We start from the raw sequence: 19111 nt of genomic DNA on the forward strand, positions 1-19111 counted from the left end.
TGGAAACATACTCCTGTGCCAGTCTCCGGGTTTTAGATGCCTAGATTCTCCAGAGTGTGGATTGTTGATTCTGTCCCTTTAAATATTCTAGCCGACTATTCCACTTGGCAGCATGATTTAGCTGCCAAGATTCAGAAATGTGAAACTCACATCAACTCTGGTTCCCTGTTCAATCGTCAGCTCAGCTTTGCTTCAGTCTGCCATTGTAGTGACGATTGCTCTCTCATTTGGATTCTACCCTTGTCTTGGCAGTTTCTCATCTCTCAGCTACTCCAGAACTCTATTCTCAACTCAATCTCAAAAAAGTATCTTGTCTATTCTTCAATACTCCAGCACCATCCTGCTCTCCACCTCTTGACACACAGTCACAATGTGTGTTCAAAAATATACGAAATCCAGCTTTGCAGGGAACAATGATTTTCATCTTTTTATTCATAATTGTTTACACCAAGAGAAATGTATACGTTGTATCTGTGAGTGATGTCGTAGCAAAAGGAGAAGCTGAAAATGGTGCAGGTGAAACAGCAAAGTGTGTGTAAAAATTGTCATATCCGGCAAAGATCAGCAGACGTGCTTGGAGCAGTACTGGTTGGAAATTGTTTGGTGAATACGGAACCAGGAAAGAGCAGAAATTACAAAAAGATCAGGTGGTTGCAATTTTTGATTTGGTTAAATTTACCTTCCAAATGGATCATCATTGCTGCTAGACTTACTGCGTTACAGTCTAAGGTAACATTGAGAAAGGAAAGTTGATACAAGAGACAATGGATGATGAATCTGCAGCAAGACATCAATCAGCTGAAGGAACTGACTTCCTTCCCTCAGCTATTTTCAGTTCAGTTGAATCATCCTGACCTGTACTGTTTACTGTCTGGTCATTAGAACAAACGTTGGTTGAGTAACTGTGTGAATGATGCACATTCTGTCATACTTTCAATCAAGAAAACACGAATTGCAAATGCTGTTTCTGACTAATTCTATGCCTGTTGAACAACCAATAGATTTCATAGCTGTGGTAAATCATGCGGGAGATACAGTTGGAGGAATAGTTGGAGCCCCCTTAAAAACCATGACACTTGGAATGGGGTGTCACAGTTGTGACCACAAACCAAGTTATCAGAAGATTGATGCTAATGAGAGAGACATAAGGGAGACAATAGAGAAACATTCAAAATGCTAATAAGAGAGAAGAGAGAGATTAACGAGAAAGAAACACATTTCAGATATTGACAGACCGATTGCTTTGAACCTGAACTGTTTGAAGTTTGATGGACAGGCGATACCCCAGCAGGGGGATGAAAGGAACAGGTTCGCTAAGGCACGACAGACACTATGAGATCACGAGATAATGAGACCCTGGAAGAGTGGTGTGACCCCACAAGTTGGTGGAAGTTTGGAGGTCGGGTTCGAAGGAACCGACCATAGGCTCACAGGGTGAAAAGGTACGATCGGCGGGAACCTGGTGTGTGTGTCCGCCCTTGCCTGAGTGCCGGGTTCACCGCGGAAGAACGGTCATATCCGGAACGGAGGGGTCACAGTCGGTGACCACAGAAGACATAAAAAGGGTCCGCCCGAAACCACCTGTGCACATGAAAGGTCCGCCTGAATCAAATTTGCATGTCTCTCTCTCTCTCTCTCCAATGGAACGACAGTACTCAGTACTGCGAACTGTATTCAGCTGAACTGAACTCTGCGTCACTTGAGACTGATCATTTTACCCCTAGACTGCGATACTTGGTTGATTCTTATTACCCTAGTTCTGTCTACATGTGTGTTTTATCATGCTAACCGGTTGCATTTATATCCTTACGATTAGAGTACAGTGTTGCTTATTTGTTTAATAAAACTTTATTAGTTTCTAATAAACCAGACTCCAGCTAAGTGGTCCATATCTGCTGGTTTGGCAACCCAGTTACAGGATACATAATACAGAAAATTGAAAAGAATTCTTCCACTTCACAAATGTGACACAGACAACAGAATAATAGAAGTTATTGAGAGAAAGGCTTTTCTCAGTTACCACTGGGAGGTTTAAATCTGCCACCACAAAACAATAAATTTCATGAGATATGCCAGTGATATTCAACCTGATTGTACTTCTGATTCTAAATCTGAGGTGAATGGAGTTTGAAACAGCAGGAATTGCAACAGCAGTATTTATAACAGGAGCAGTTCCTGTACCGGAGTGTTAATGGTAGGTGTAGTGGAAACTAATTCTGGTACAGGAGTCGCTGCGATTGCAGAAGTTAAAACATTGTCTCAGACGACAGGTCAGGGACATGTAAAATTCAGCGATTCTCTTTCCCTGTGTTCTGTCTGCGCAGCTAAAAAAACATCAGCGTCTCCACACGGTATTGATTCTTTGATTAATCAAGATGTATTCACTCTACCAATGACAAAATGAGATTAAATCCACCTGATCCGTTACTCTGTCTACAGATCAATGAGAAATACAATGCACATCGCCATGGACAGAGCCTTGGATACTTACAGAGCTCTGGTGTGGAGCTTGGAGCAGTTGGTATCAGTGTACTTGATTCACTTGTTCGATCTGTGGTCAAACTCTGTGTTGTTGAGGCTGGTGTTGATGTGCTTGTTGTCTCTGAAGTGGTTGGTAATGCTGTTGAAGTTGTAGTAGGAGGAGGAGTTGTAATTGGCCCTGTTGTTGCTGTATTCAAACACAGAGACTTAGGATGTAAGAAATCATTAAACAAATACCATTGTCTCTTCTACGCACTGAGTGGAAACATACTCCTGTGCCAGTCTCCGGGTTTTAGATGCCTAGATTCTCCAGAGTGTGGATTGTTGATTCTGTCCCTTTAAATATTCTAGCCGACTATTCCACTTGGCAGCATGATTTAGCTGCCAAGATTCAGAAATGTGAAACTCACATCAACTCTGGTTCCCTGTTCAATCGTCAGCTCAGCTTTGCTTCAGTCTGCCATTGTAGTGACGATTGCTCTCTCATTTGGATTCTACCCTTGTCTTGGCAGTTTCTCATCTCTCAGCTACTCCAGAACTCTATTCTCAACTCAATCTCAAAAAAGTATCTTGTCTATTCTTCAATACTCCAGCACCATCCTGCTCTCCACCTCTTGACACACAGTCACAATGTGTGTTCAAAAATATATGAAATCCAGCTTTGCAGGGAACAATGATTTTCATCTTTTTATTCATAATTGTTTACACCAAGAGAAATGTATACGTTGTATCTGTGAGTGATGTCGTAGCAAAAGGAGAAGCTGAAAATGGTGCAGCTGAAACAGCAAAGTGTGTGTAAAAATTGTCATATCCGGCAAAGATCAGCAGACGTGCTTGGAGCAGTACTGGTTGGAAATTGTTTGGTGAATACGGAACCAGGAAAGAGCAGAAATTACAAAAAGATCAGGTGGTTGCAATTTTTGATTTGGTTAAATTTACCTTCCAAATGGATCATCATTGCTGCTAGACTTACTGCGTTACAGTCTAAGGTAACATTGAGAAAGGAAAGTTGATACAAGAGACAATGGATGATGAATCTGCAGCAAGACATCAATCAGCTGAAGGAACTGACTTCCTTCCCTCAGCTATTTTCAGTTCAGTTGAATCATCCTGACCTGTACTGTTTACTGTCTGGTCATTAGAACAAACGTTGGTTGAGTAACTGTGTGAATGATGCACATTCTGTCATACTTTCAATCAAGAAAACACGAATTGCAAATGCTGTTTCTGACTAATTCTATGCCTGTTGAACAACCAATAGATTTCATAGCTGTGGTAAATCATGCGGGAGATACAGTTGGAGGAATAGTTGGAGCCCCCTTAAAAACCATGACACTTGGAATGGGGTGTCACAGTTGTGACCACAAACCAAGTTATCAGAAGATTGATGCTAATGAGAGAGACATAAGGGAGACAATAGAGAAACATTCAAAATGCTAATAAGAGAGAAGAGAGAGATTAACGAGAAAGAAACACATTTCAGATATTGACAGACCGATTGCTTTGAACCTGAACTGTTTGAAGTTTGATGGACAGGCGATACCCCAGCAGGGGGATGAAAGGAACAGGTTCGCTAAGGCACGACAGACACTATGAGATCACGAGATAATGAGACCCTGGAAGAGTGGTGTGACCCCACAAGTTGGTGGAAGTTTGGAGGTCGGGTTCGAAGGAACCGACCATAGGCTCACAGGGTGAAAAGGTACGATCGGCGGGAACCTGGTGTGTGTGTCCGCCCTTGCCTGAGTGCCGGGTTCACCGCGGAAGAACGGTCATATCCGGAACGGAGGGGTCACAGTCGGTGACCACAGAAGACATAAAAAGGGTCCGCCCGAAACCACCTGTGCACATGAAAGGTCCGCCTGAATCAAATTTGCATGTCTCTCTCTCTCTCTCTCCAATGGAACGACAGTACTCAGTACTGCGAACTGTATTCAGCTGAACTGAACTCTGCGTCACTTGAGACTGATCATTTTACCCCTAGACTGCGATACTTGGTTGATTCTTATTACCCTAGTTCTGTCTACATGTGTGTTTTATCATGCTAACCGGTTGCATTTATATCCTTACGATTAGAGTACAGTGTTGCTTATTTGTTTAATAAAACTTTATTAGTTTCTAATAAACCAGACTCCAGCTAAGTGGTCCATATCTGCTGGTTTGGCAACCCAGTTACAGGATACATAATACAGAAAATTGAAAAGAATTCTTCCACTTCACAAATGTGACACAGACAACAGAATAATAGAAGTTATTGAGAGAAAGGCTTTTCTCAGTTACCACTGGGAGGTTTAAATCTGCCACCACAAAACAATAAATTTCATGAGATATGCCAGTGATATTCAACCTGATTGTACTTCTGATTCTAAATCTGAGGTGAATGGAGTTTGAAACAGCAGGAATTGCAACAGCAGTATTTATAACAGGAGCAGTTCCTGTACCGGAGTGTTAATGGTAGGTGTAGTGGAAACTAATTCTGGTACAGGAGTCGCTGCGATTGCAGAAGTTAAAACATTGTCTCAGACGACAGGTCAGGGACATGTAAAATTCAGCGATTCTCTTTCCCTGTGTTCTGTCTGCGCAGCTAAAAAAACATCAGCGTCTTCACACGGTATTGATTCTTTGATTAATCAAGATGTATTCACTCTACCAATGACAAAATGAGATTAAATCCACCTGATCCGTTACTCTGTCTACAGATCAATGAGAAATACAATGCACATCGCCATGGACAGAGCCTTGGATACTTACAGAGCTCTGGTGTGGAGCTTGGAGCAGTTGGTATCAGTGTACTTGATTCACTTGTTCGATCTGTGGTCAAACTCTGTGTTGTTGAGGCTGGTGTTGATGTGCTTGTTGTCTCTGAAGTGGTTGGTAATGCTGTTGAAGTTGTAGTAGGAGGAGGAGTTGTAATTGGCCCTGTTGTTGCTGTATTCAAACACAGAGACTTAGGATGTAAGAAATCATTAAACAAATACCATTGTCTCTTCTACGCACTGAGTGGAAACATACTCCTGTGCCAGTCTCCGGGTTTTAGATGCCTAGATTCTCCAGAGTGTGGATTGTTGATTCTGTCCCTTTAAATATTCTAGCCGACTATTCCACTTGGCAGCATGATTTAGCTGCCAAGATTCAGAAATGTGAAACTCACATCAACTCTGGTTCCCTGTTCAATCGTCAGCTCAGCTTTGCTTCAGTCTGCCATTGTAGTGACGATTGCTCTCTCATTTGGATTCTACCCTTGTCTTGGCAGTTTCTCATCTCTCAGCTACTCCAGAACTCTATTCTCAACTCAATCTCAAAAAAGTATCTTGTCTATTCTTCAATACTCCAGCACCATCCTGCTCTCCACCTCTTGACACACAGTCACAATGTGTGTTCAAAAATATATGAAATCCAGCTTTGCAGGGAACAATGATTTTCATCTTTTTATTCATAATTGTTTACACCAAGAGAAATGTATACGTTGTATCTGTGAGTGATGTCGTAGCAAAAGGAGAAGCTGAAAATGGTGCAGCTGAAACAGCAAAGTGTGTGTAAAAATTGTCATATCCGGCAAAGATCAGCAGACGTGCTTGGAGCAGTACTGGTTGGAAATTGTTTGGTGAATACGGAACCAGGAAAGAGCAGAAATTACAAAAAGATCAGGTGGTTGCAATTTTTGATTTGGTTAAATTTACCTTCCAAATGGATCATCATTGCTGCTAGACTTACTGCGTTACAGTCTAAGGTAACATTGAGAAAGGAAAGTTGATACAAGAGACAATGGATGATGAATCTGCAGCAAGACATCAATCAGCTGAAGGAACTGACTTCCTTCCCTCAGCTATTTTCAGTTCAGTTGAATCATCCTGACCTGTACTGTTTACTGTCTGGTCATTAGAACAAACGTTGGTTGAGTAACTGTGTGAATGATGCACATTCTGTCATACTTTCAATCAAGAAAACACGAATTGCAAATGCTGTTTCTGACTAATTCTATGCCTGTTGAACAACCAATAGATTTCATAGCTGTGGTAAATCATGCGGGAGATACAGTTGGAGGAATAGTTGGAGCCCCCTTAAAAACCATGACACTTGGAATGGGGTGTCACAGTTGTGACCACAAACCAAGTTATCAGAAGATTGATGCTAATGAGAGAGACATAAGGGAGACAATAGAGAAACATTCAAAATGCTAATAAGAGAGAAGAGAGAGATTAACGAGAAAGAAACACATTTCAGATATTGACAGACCGATTGCTTTGAACCTGAACTGTTTGAAGTTTGATGGACAGGCGATACCCCAGCAGGGGGATGAAAGGAACAGGTTCGCTAAGGCACGACAGACACTATGAGATCACGAGATAATGAGACCCTGGAAGAGTGGTGTGACCCCACAAGTTGGTGGAAGTTTGGAGGTCGGGTTCGAAGGAACCGACCATAGGCTCACAGGGTGAAAAGGTACGATCGGCGGGAACCTGGTGTGTGTGTCCGCCCTTGCCTGAGTGCCGGGTTCACCGCGGAAGAACGGTCATATCCGGAACGGAGGGGTCACAGTCGGTGACCACAGAAGACATAAAAAGGGTCCGCCCGAAACCACCTGTGCACATGAAAGGTCTGCCTGAATCAAATTTGCATGTCTCTCTCTCTCTCTCTCCAATGGAACGACAGTACTCAGTACTGCGAACTGTATTCAGCTGAACTGAACTCTGCGTCACTTGAGACTGATCATTTTACCCCTAGACTGCGATACTTGGTTGATTCTTATTACCCTAGTTCTGTCTACATGTGTGTTTTATCATGCTAACCGGTTGCATTTATATCCTTACGATTAGAGTACAGTGTTGCTTATTTGTTTAATAAAACTTTATTAGTTTCTAATAAACCAGACTCCAGCTAAGTGGTCCATATCTGCTGGTTTGGCAACCCAGTTACAGGATACATAATACAGAAAATTGAAAAGAATTCTTCCACTTCACAAATGTGACACAGACAACAGAATAATAGAAGTTATTGAGAGAAAGGCTTTTCTCAGTTACCACTGGGAGGTTTAAATCTGCCACCACAAAACAATAAATTTCATGAGATATGCCAGTGATATTCAACCTGATTGTACTTCTGATTCTAAATCTGAGGTGAATGGAGTTTGAAACAGCAGGAATTGCAACAGCAGTATTTATAACAGGAGCAGTTCCTGTACCGGAGTGTTAATGGTAGGTGTAGTGGAAACTAATTCTGGTACAGGAGTCGCTGCGATTGCAGAAGTTAAAACATTGTCTCAGACGACAGGTCAGGGACATGTAAAATTCAGCGATTCTCTTTCCCTGTGTTCTGTCTGCGCAGCTAAAAAAACATCAGCGTCTCCACACGGTATTGATTCTTTGATTAATCAAGATGTATTCACTCTACCAATGACAAAATGAGATTAAATCCACCTGATCCGTTACTCTGTCTACAGATCAATGAGAAATACAATGCACATCGCCATGGACAGAGCCTTGGATACTTACAGAGCTCTGGTGTGGAGCTTGGAGCAGTTGGTATCAGTGTACTTGATTCACTTGTTCGATCTGTGGTCAAACTCTGTGTTGTTGAGGCTGGTGTTGATGTGCTTGTTGTCTCTGAAGTGGTTGGTAATGCTGTTGAAGTTGTAGTAGGAGGAGGAGTTGTAATTGGCCCTGTTGTTGCTGTATTCAAACACAGAGACTTAGGATGTAAGAAATCATTAAACAAATACCATTGTCTCTTCTACGCACTGAGTGGAAACATACTCCTGTGCCAGTCTCCGGGTTTTAGATGCCTAGATTCTCCAGAGTGTGGATTGTTGATTCTGTCCCTTTAAATATTCTAGCCGACTATTCCACTTGGCAGCATGATTTAGCTGCCAAGATTCAGAAATGTGAAACTCACATCAACTCTGGTTCCCTGTTCAATCGTCAGCTCAGCTTTGCTTCAGTCTGCCATTGTAGTGACGATTGCTCTCTCATTTGGATTCTACCCTTGTCTTGGCAGTTTCTCATCTCTCAGCTACTCCAGAACTCTATTCTCAACTCAATCTCAAAAAAGTATCTTGTCTATTCTTCAATACTCCAGCACCATCCTGCTCTCCACCTCTTGACACACAGTCACAATGTGTGTTCAAAAATATATGAAATCCAGCTTTGCAGGGAACAATGATTTTCATCTTTTTATTCATAATTGTTTACACCAAGAGAAATGTATACGTTGTATCTGTGAGTGATGTCGTAGCAAAAGGAGAAGCTGAAAATGGTGCAGCTGAAACAGCAAAGTGTGTGTAAAAATTGTCATATCCGGCAAAGATCAGCAGACGTGCTTGGAGCAGTACTGGTTGGAAATTGTTTGGTGAATACGGAACCAGGAAAGAGCAGAAATTACAAAAAGATCAGGTGGTTGCAATTTTTGATTTGGTTAAATTTACCTTCCAAATGGATCATCATTGCTGCTAGACTTACTGCGTTACAGTCTAAGGTAACATTGAGAAAGGAAAGTTGATACAAGAGACAATGGATGATGAATCTGCAGCAAGACATCAATCAGCTGAAGGAACTGACTTCCTTCCCTCAGCTATTTTCAGTTCAGTTGAATCATCCTGACCTGTACTGTTTACTGTCTGGTCATTAGAACAAACGTTGGTTGAGTAACTGTGTGAATGATGCACATTCTGTCATACTTTCAATCAAGAAAACACGAATTGCAAATGCTGTTTCTGACTAATTCTATGCCTGTTGAACAACCAATAGATTTCATAGCTGTGGTAAATCATGCGGGAGATACAGTTGGAGGAATAGTTGGAGCCCCCTTAAAAACCATGACACTTGGAATGGGGTGTCACAGTTGTGACCACAAACCAAGTTATCAGAAGATTGATGCTAATGAGAGAGACATAAGGGAGACAATAGAGAAACATTCAAAATGCTAATAAGAGAGAAGAGAGAGATTAACGAGAAAGAAACACATTTCAGATATTGACAGACCGATTGCTTTGAACCTGAACTGTTTGAAGTTTGATGGACAGGCGATACACCAGCAGGGGGATAAAAGGAACAGGTTCGCTAAGGCACGACAGACACCACGAAGTCACGAGAAGACGAGACCCTGGAAGAGTGGTGTGCCCCCACAAGTTGGTGTGAGATTGGAGGTCAGTTTCGAGGGAACCAACCATAGGCTAACAGCATGAAAAGGTACGATTGGCGGGAATCTGGTGTGTGTGTCCGGCCTTGCCTGGGTGCCGGATTCACCGCGGAAGAACGGTCGTATCCGGAACGGAGGGGTCACAGTCGGTGACCATGGAAGACATAAAAAGGGTCTGCCCGAAACCACCAGTGAACATCAAAGGTCTGCCTGAATCAAATTTGCATTTCTCTCTCTCTCTCTCTCCAATGGCACAACAGTACTCAGTACTGCGAACTGTAGTCAGCTGAACTGAACTCTGCGTCACTTGAGACTGATCATTTTATCCCTAGACTGCGATAGAGCTTGGTTGATTCCTATTACCCTAGTTCTGTCTACAAGTGTGTTTTATCATTGCTAACCTGTTGCATTTATATCCTTACGATTAGAGTACTGTGTTACTTATTTCTTTAACAAAACTTTATTTGTTTCTAATAAACCAGACTCCAACTAAGTGGTCCATTTCTGCTGGTTTGGCAACCCAGTTGCGGGGTACGTAACACAGTAAATTGAAAAGAATTCTTCCACTTCACAACTGGTAGGTGTAGTGGAGATTAATTCTGGTACAGGATTCGCTGCGATTGCCGAAGTTATAACATTGTCTTAGGCGACAGGTCAGGGACATGAAAAATTCAACAATTCTCCTTTCCTGTGTTCTGTATGCGCAGCTAAAAAAAATCAGTGTCTCCTCACCGTATTGATTGTTTAATTAATCCAGATATATCCACTCTACTAATGACAAAATGAGATTAAATCCACTTGATCTGTTACTCTGTTTACAGATCAATGAGAAATACAATGCACATCGCCATGGGCAGAGCTTTGGATACTTACAGAGCTCTGGTGTGGAGCTTGGAGCAGTTGTTATCAGTGTACTTGATTCACTTGTTCGATCTGTGGTCAAACTCTGTGTTGTTGAGGCTGATGTCGAAGTGCTTGCTGTCGCTGCAGTGGTTGGTAAGGCTGTTGAAGTTGTAGTAGGAGGAGGAGTTGTAACTGGCTCTGTGGTCGCTGTATTCAAACACAGACACTTAGGATCTAAGAAATCATTAAACAAATATCATTGTCTCTTCTATACACTGAGTGGAAACACACCTCCGTGCCAGTCTCTGGGTTTTAGATGTTTAGATTCTCCAGAGTGTGGATTGTTGATTCAGTCCCTTTAAAGATTCCAGCCGACTATTCTAACTGGCAGCATGATTTAGCTGCCAAGATTCAGAAATGTGAAACGCTCATCAACTCTTGTTCCTGCTGAATCGTCAGCTCAGCTTTGCTTCAGTCTGCGATTGTAGTGACGATTGCTCTCTCATTTGGATTCTACCCTTGTCTTGGCAGTTTCTCATCTCTCAGCTACTCCAGAGCTCTGTTCTCAACTCAATCTCAAAACAGTATCTGGTTCTATCCTTTAATACTCCAGCACCATCCTGCTCTCCACCTCTTGACACACAGTCACAATGTGTGTTCAAAAATATATGAAATTCAGCTTTGCAGGGAACAATGATTTTCATCTTTTTATTCATAATTGTTTACACCAAGAGAAATGTATACGTTGTATCTGTGAGGGATGTCGCAGCAAAAGGAGAAACTGAAAATGGTGCAGGTGAAACAGCAATGTGTGTGTAAAAATTATCGTAACCGGCAAAGATCAGCAGACATGCTTGGAGCAGTTTTGGTTGGAAATTGTTTGGTGAATACGGGAACCATGGATGAACAGAAATTACAAAAGGAACAGATGATTGCGATTTTTGGTTTGTATGAATTTACCTTCCAAATGGATCACCAGCGTTACTTCTCTGCGTTACAGTCTAAGGTAACATTGAGAAAGGAAAGTTGATACAAGAGACAATGGATGATGAATCTGCAGCAAGACATCAACCACCTGAAGGAACTGACTTCCTCCCCTCAGCTATTTTCAGTTCATATGAATCATCCTGACCTGTACTGTTTACTCAACCAACACAGATCAAAGCTGCTGGTGAACACAGCAGGCCAGGCAGCATCTCTAGGAAGAGGTAAGTCGACGTTTTGGACCGAGACCCTTCGTCAGGACTAGCTGAGAGAAGAGCTAGTAAGAGATTTGAAAGTGGGGGGGGGGGAATCAAAATGATAGAAGTACTGTCTACTGTCTGGTTAGTAGAACAAACGTTGCTTGAGTAACAGTGTGAGTGATGCACATCCTGTCATGCTTTCAATGAAGAAAACACGAATTGCAAATGCCGTTTTAACTAATTCTATGCTTGTTGAACAACCAATAGATATCATAGCTGTGGTAATTCATGGGGGAGATGCAATTGGAGGAATGGTTGGAGCTCCCTTAAAGACCATGACACTTGGAGTGGGGTGTCACAGTAAATTGAAGAGATTTCTTCCACATCATAAATATGACACAGGCAAGAGAATAATAGAGGTTATTGAGAGAAAGGTTTTTCTCAGTTACCACTGGGAGGTTTAAAACTGCCACCACAAAACATTAAATTTCATGAGATATGCCAGTGATATTCAACCCGATTCTACTTCTGATTCCAAATCTGAGGTGAATGGAGTTTGAAAGAGCAGGAATTGCAACAGCAGTATTTATAACAGGAGCAGTTGCTGTACTGGAGTGTTAATGGTAGGTGTAGTGGAGCCTAATTCTGGTACAGGAGTCACTGCGATTGCAGAAGTTATAACATTGTCTCAGACGACAGGTCAGGGACATGAAATATTCAGCGGTTCTCCTTCCCTGTGTTCTGTCCGCGCAGCTAAACAAAAATCAGTGTCTCCTCACCGTATTGATTGTTCATTTAATCCAGATATATCCACTCTGCTAATGACAAAATGAGATTAAATCCACCTGATCCGTTACTCTGTTTACAGATCAATGAGAAATACAATGCACATCGCCATGGGCAGAGCCTTGGATACTTACACAGCTCTGATGTAGAGCTTGGAGCAGTTGTTATCAGTGTACTTGATTCACTTGTTAGATCTGTGGTTGAACTCTGTGTTGTTGAGGCTGGTGTTGATGTGCTTGTTGTCTCTGAAGTGGTTGGTAATGCTGTTGAAGTTGTAGTAGGAGGAGGAGTTGTAATTGGCCCTGTTGTTGCTGTATTCAAACACAGACACTTCGGATGTAAGAAATCATTAAACAAATACCATTGTCTCTTCTACGCACTGAGTGGAAACATACTCCTGTGCCAGTCTCCGGGTTTTAGATGCCTAGATTCTCCAGAGTGTGGATTGTTGATTCTGTCCCTTTAAATATTCTAGCCGACTATTCTACTTGGCAGTATAATTTAGCTGCCAAGATTCAGAAATGTGAAACTCACATCAACTCTGGTTCCCTGTTCAATCCTCAGCTCAGCTTTGCTTCAATCTGCCACTGTAGTGACGATTGCTCTCTCATTTGGATTCTACCCTTGTCTTGGCAGTTTCTCATCTCTCAGCTACTCCAGAACTCTATTCTCAACTCAATCTCAAAAAAGTATCTGGTTCTATTCTTCAATACTCCAGCACCATCCTGCTCTCCACCTCTTGACACACAGTCACAATCTGTGTTCAAAAATATATGAAATCCAGCTTTGCAGGGAACAATGATTTTCATCTTTTTATTCATAATTGTTTACACCAAGAGAAATGTATACGTTGTATCTGTGAGGGATGTCGTAGCAAAAGGAGAAGCTGAAAATGGTGCAGGTGAAACAGCAAAGTGTGTGTAAAAATTGTCGTATCCGGCAAAGATCAGCAGACGTGCTTGGAGCAGTACTGGTTTGAAATTGTTTGGTGAATACGGGAACCATGGATGAGCAGAAATTACAAAAGGAACAGATGATTGCAATTTTTGGTTTGTCTGAATTTACCTTCCAAATGGATCATCAGCGTTACTTCTCTGCGTTACATTCGAAGGTAACATTGAGAAAGGAAAGTTGATACAAGAGACAATGGATGATGAATCTGCAGCAAGACGTCAAACACCTGAAGGAACTGACTTCCTTCCCTCAGCTATTTTCAGTTCATATGAATCATCCTGACCTGTACTGTTTACTGTCTGGTCATTAGAACAAATGTTGGTTGAGTAACAGTGTGAATGATGCACATTCTGTCATGCTTTCAATGAAGAAAACATGAATTGCAAATGCCGTTTCTGACTAATTCTATGCTCGTTGAACCACCAATAGATTTCATAGCTGTGGTAATTCATGCGGGAGATGCAGTTGGAGGAATGGTTGGAGCTCCCTTAAAAACCATGACACTTGGAATGGGGTGTCACAGTTGTGACGACAAACCAAGTTATCAGAAGATTGGTGCTAATGAGAGAGACATAAGGGAGACAATAGAGAAACATTCAAAATGCTAATAAGAGAGAAGAGAGAGATTAACGAGAAAGAAACACATTTCAGATATTGACAGACCGATTGCTTTGGACCTGAACTGTTTGAAGTTTGATGGACAGGCGATACACCAGCAGGGGGATAAAAGGAACAGGTTCGCTAAGGCACGACAGACACCACGAAATCATGAGATAACGAGACCCTGGAAGAGTGGTGTGCCCCCACAAGTTGGTGTGAGATTGGAGGTCAGTTTCGAGGGAACCAACCATAGGCTCACAGCATGAAAAGGTACGATTGGCGGGAATCTGGTATGTGTGTCCAGCCTTGCCTGGGTGCCGGATTCACCGCGGAAGAACGGTCGTATCCGGAACGGAGGGGTCACAGTTGGTGACCATGGAAGACATAAAAAGGGTCTGCCTGAAACCACCAGTGAACATCAAAGGTCTGCCTGAATCAAATTTGCATTTCTCTCTCTCTCTCTCTCCAATGGCACAACAGTACTCAGTACTGCGAACTGTAGTCAGCTGAACTGAACTCTGCGTCACTTGAGACTGATCATTTTACCCCTAGACTGCGATAGAGCTTGGTTGATTCCTATTACCCTCGTTCTGTCTACAAGTGTGTTTTATCATTGCTAACCTGTTGCATTTATATCCTTACGATTAGAGTACTGTGTTACTTATTTCTTTAACAAAACTTTATTAGTTTCTAATAAACCAGACTCCAACTAAGTGGTCCATTTCTGCTGGTTTGGCAACCCAGTTACGGGGTACGTAACACAGTAAATTGAAAAGAATTCTTCCACTTCACAACTGGTAGGTGTAATGGAGATTAATTCTGGTACAGGATTCGCTGCGATTGCAGAAGTTATAACATTGTCTTAGGCGACAGGTCAGGGACATGAAAACTTCAACAATTCTCCTTTCCTGTGTTCTGTATGCGCAGCTAAAAAAAATCAGTGTCTCCTCACCGTATTGATTGTTTAATTAATCCAGATATATCCACTCTACTAATGACAAAATGAGATTAAATCCACTTGATCTGTTACTCTGTTTACAGATCAATGAGAAATACAATGCACATCGCCATGGGCAGAGCTTTGGATACTTACAGAGCTCTGGTGTGGAGCTTGGAGCAGTTGTTATCAGTGTACTTGATTCACTTGTTCGATCTGTGGTCAAACTCTGTGTTGTTGAGGCTGATGTCGATGTGCTTGCTGTCTCTGCAGTGGTTGGTAAGGCTGTTGAAGTTGTAGTAGGAGGAGGAGTTGTAACTGGCTCTGTGGTCGCTGTATTCAAACACAGACACTTAGGATCTAAGAAATCATTAAACAAATATCATTGTCTCTTCTATACACTGAGTGGAAACACACCTCCGTGCCAGTCTCTGGGTTTTAGATGTTTAGATTCTCCAGAGTGTGGATTGTTGATTCTGTCCCTTTAAATATTCTAGCCGACTATTCCACTTGGCAACATGATTTAGCTGCCAAGATTCAGAAATGTGAAACTCACATCAACTCTGGTTCCCTGTTCAATCGTCAGCTCAGCTTTGCTTCAATCTGCCATTGTAGCGACGATTGCTCTCTCATTTGGATTCTACCCTTGTCTTGGCAGTTTCTCATCTCTCAGCTACTCCAGAACTCTATTCTCAACTCAATCTCAAAAAAGTATCTGGTTCTATTCTTCAATACTCCAGCACCACCCTGCTCTCCAGCTCTTGACACACAGTCACAGTGTGTGTTCAAAAATATATGAAATTCAGCTTTACAGGGAACAATGATTTTCATCTTTTTATTCATAATTGTTTACACCAAGAGAAATGTATACGTTGTATCTGTGAGGGATGTCGCAGCAAAAGGAGAAGCTGAAAATGGTGCAGGTGAAACAGCAAAGTGTGTGTAAAAATTGTCGTATCCGGCAAAGATCAGCAGACGTGCTTGGAGCAGTACCGGTTGGAAATTGTTTGGTGAATACAGGAACCATGGATGAGCAGAAATTACAAAAGGAACAGATGATTGCAATCACATTACATCAAAGTTGCTGGTGAACGCAGCAGGCCAGGCAGCATCTATAGGAAGAGGTGCAGTCAACGTTTCAGGCCGAGACCCTTCGTCAGGACTAACTGAAGGAAGAGTGAGTAAGGGATTTGAAAGCTGGAGGGGGAGGGGGAGATGCAAAATGATAGGAGAAGACAGGAGGGGGAGGGATGGAGCCGAGAGCTGGACAGGTGATAGGCAGAAGGGGATACAAGAGGATCATGGGACAGGAGGTCCGGGAAGAAAGACGGGGGGGGGGGTGACCCAGAGGATGGGCAAGAGGTATATTCAGAGGGACAGAGGGAGAAAAAGGAGAGTGAGAGAAAGAATGTGTGCATTAAAAAGAGTAACAGATGGGGTACGAGGGGGAGGTGGGGCCTAGCGGAAGTTAGAGAAGTCAATGTTCATGCCATCAGGTTGGAGGCTACCCAGACGGAATATAAGGTGTTGTTCCTCCAACCTGAGTGTGGCTTCATCTTTACAGTAGAGGAGGCCGTGGATAGACATGTCAGAATGGGAATGGGATGTGGAATTAAAATGTGTGGCCACTGGGAGATCCTGCTTTCTCTGGCGGACAGAGCGTAGATGTTCAGCAAAGCGGTCTCCCAGTCTGCGTCGGGTCTCACCAACATATAAAAGGCCACATCGGGAGCACCGGACGCAGTATATCACCCCAGTCGACTCACAGGTGAAGTGATGCCTCACCTGGAAGGACTGTTTGGGGCCCTGAATGGTGGTAAGGGAGGAAGTGTAAGGGCATGTGTAGCACTTGTTCCGCTTACACGGATAAGTGCCAGGAGGGAGATCAGTGGGGAGGGATGGGGGGGACGAATGGACAAAGGAGTTGATTGCAAGATGATTGCAATTTTTGGTTTGTCTGAATTTACCTTCCAAATGGATCATCAGCGTTACTTCTCTGCGTTACAGTCTAAGGTAACATTGAGAAAGGAAAGTTGATACAAGAAACAATGGATGATGAATCTGCAGCAAGACGTTAAACACCTGAAGGAACTGACTTCCTTCCCTCAGCTATTTTCAGTTCATATGAATCATCCTGACCTGTACTGTTTACTGTCTGGTCATTAGAACAAACGTTAGTTGAGTAACAGTGTGAATGATGCACATTCTGTCATGCTTTCAATGAAGAAAACATGAATTGCAAATGCCGTTTCTGACTAATTCTATGCTTGTTGAACAACCAATAGATTTCATAGCTGTGGTAATTCATTCGGGAGATGCAGTTGGAGGATTGGTTGGAGCCCCCTTAAAAACCATGACACTTGGAATGGGGTGTCACAGTTGTGACGACAAACCAAGTTATCAGAAGATTGATGCTAATGAGAGAGACATAAGGGAGACAATAGAGAAACATTCAAAATGCTAATAAGAGAGAAGAGAGAGATTAACGAGAAAGATACACATTTCAGATATTGACAGACCGATTGCTTTGGACCTGAACTGTTTGAAGTTTGATGGACAGGCGATACACCAGCAGGGGGATAAAAGGAACAGGTTCACTAAGGCACGACAGACACCACGAAATCACGAGATAACGAGACCCTGGAAGAGTGGTGTGCCCCCACAAGTTGGTGTGAGATTGGAGGTCAGTTTTGAGGGAACCAACCATAGCCTCACAGCGTGAAAAGGTACGATTGGCGGGAACTTGGTGTGTGTGTCTGCCCTTGCCTGGGTGCCGGGTTCACCGTGGAAGAACGGTCGTATCCGGAACGAAGGGGTCACAGTCGGTGACCATGGAAGACATAAAAAGGGTCTGCCTGAAACCACCAGTGAACATCAAAGGTCTGCCTGAATCAAATTTGCATTTCTCTCTCTCTCTCTCTCCAATGGCACAACAGTACTCAGTACTGCGAACTGTAGTCAGCTGAACTGAACTCTGCGTCACTTGAGACTGATCATTTTACCCCTAGACTGCGATAGAGCTTGGTTGATTCCTATTACCCTCGTTCTGTCTACAAGTGTGTTTTATCATTGCTAACCTGTTGCATTTATATCCTTACGATTAGAGTACTGTGTTACTTATTTCTTTAACAAAACTTTATTAGTTTCTAATAAACCAGACTCCAACTAAGTGGTCCATTTCTGCTGGTTTGGCAACCCAGTTACGGGGTACGTAACACAGTAAATTGAAAAGAATTCTTCCACTTCACAACTGGTAGGTGTAGTGGAGATTAATTCTGGTGCAGGATTCGCTGCGATTGCAGAAGTTATAACATTGTCTTAGGCGACAGGTCAGGGACATGAAAACTTCAACAATTCTCCTTTCCTGTGTTCTGTATGCGCAGCTAAAAAAAATCAGTGTCTCCTCACCGTATTGATTGTTTAATTAATCCAGATATATCCACTCTACTAATGACAAAATGAGATTAAATCCACTTGATCTGTTACTCTGTTTACAGATCAATGAGAAATACAATGCACATCGCCATGGGCAGAGCTTTGGATACTTACAGAGCTCTGGTGTGGAGCTTGGAGCAGTTGTTATCAGTGTACTTGATTCACTTGTTCGATCTGTGGTCAAACTCTGTGTTGTTGAGGCTGATGTCGATGTGCTTGCTGTCTCTGCAGTGGTTGGTAAGGCTGTTGAAGTTGTAGTAGGAGGAGGAGTTGTAACTGGCTCTGTGGTAGCTGTATTCAAACACAGACACTTAGGATCTAAGAAATCATTAAACAAATATCATTGTCTCTTCTATACACTGAGTGGAAACATACCTCCGTGCCAGTCTCTGGGTTTTAGATGTTTAGATTCTCCAGAGTGTGGATTGTTGATTCCGTCCCTTTAAATATTCTAGCCGACTATTCTACTTGGCAACATGATTTAGCTGCCAAGATTCAGAAATGTGAAAACTCACATCAACTCTGGTTCCCTGTTCAATCGTCAGCTCAGCTTTGCTTCAATCTGCCATTGTAGCGACGATTGCTCTCTCATTTGGATTCTACCCTTGTCTTGGCAGTTTCTCATCTCTCAGCTACTCCAGAACTCTATTCTCAACTCAATCTCCAAAAAGTATCTTGTCTATTCTTCAATACTCCAGCACCACCCTGCTCTCCAGCTCTTGACACACAGTCACAGTGTGTGTTCAAAAATATATGA

The 19111-nt window shown here is 42.5% G+C and overlaps 1 protein-coding gene across 1 annotated transcript in view; it reads right to left on the reverse strand.

Moving 5' to 3' along the window:
* The window catches only part of LOC134345926 (mucin-2-like), a 187269-nt gene that overhangs the window by 69034 nt on the left and 99124 nt on the right, over nt 1-19111 (reverse strand). Inside the window, exons 13-18 of the mRNA XM_063047278.1 lie at nt 18469-18645; nt 15076-15252; nt 10489-10665; nt 7974-8150; nt 5233-5409; nt 2492-2668 (exon numbers count right to left, since the gene is read on the reverse strand). Coding sequence (XP_062903348.1) covers nt 2492-2668; nt 5233-5409; nt 7974-8150; nt 10489-10665; nt 15076-15252; nt 18469-18645 — 1062 coding nt within the window. The remainder of the gene's footprint in view (nt 1-2491; nt 2669-5232; nt 5410-7973; nt 8151-10488; nt 10666-15075; nt 15253-18468; nt 18646-19111) is intronic.

Source organism: Mobula hypostoma, chromosome 4, assembly GCF_963921235.1.
Source record: "Mobula hypostoma chromosome 4, sMobHyp1.1, whole genome shotgun sequence".
NCBI classification, from domain to species: domain Eukaryota; kingdom Metazoa; phylum Chordata; class Chondrichthyes; order Myliobatiformes; family Myliobatidae; genus Mobula; species Mobula hypostoma.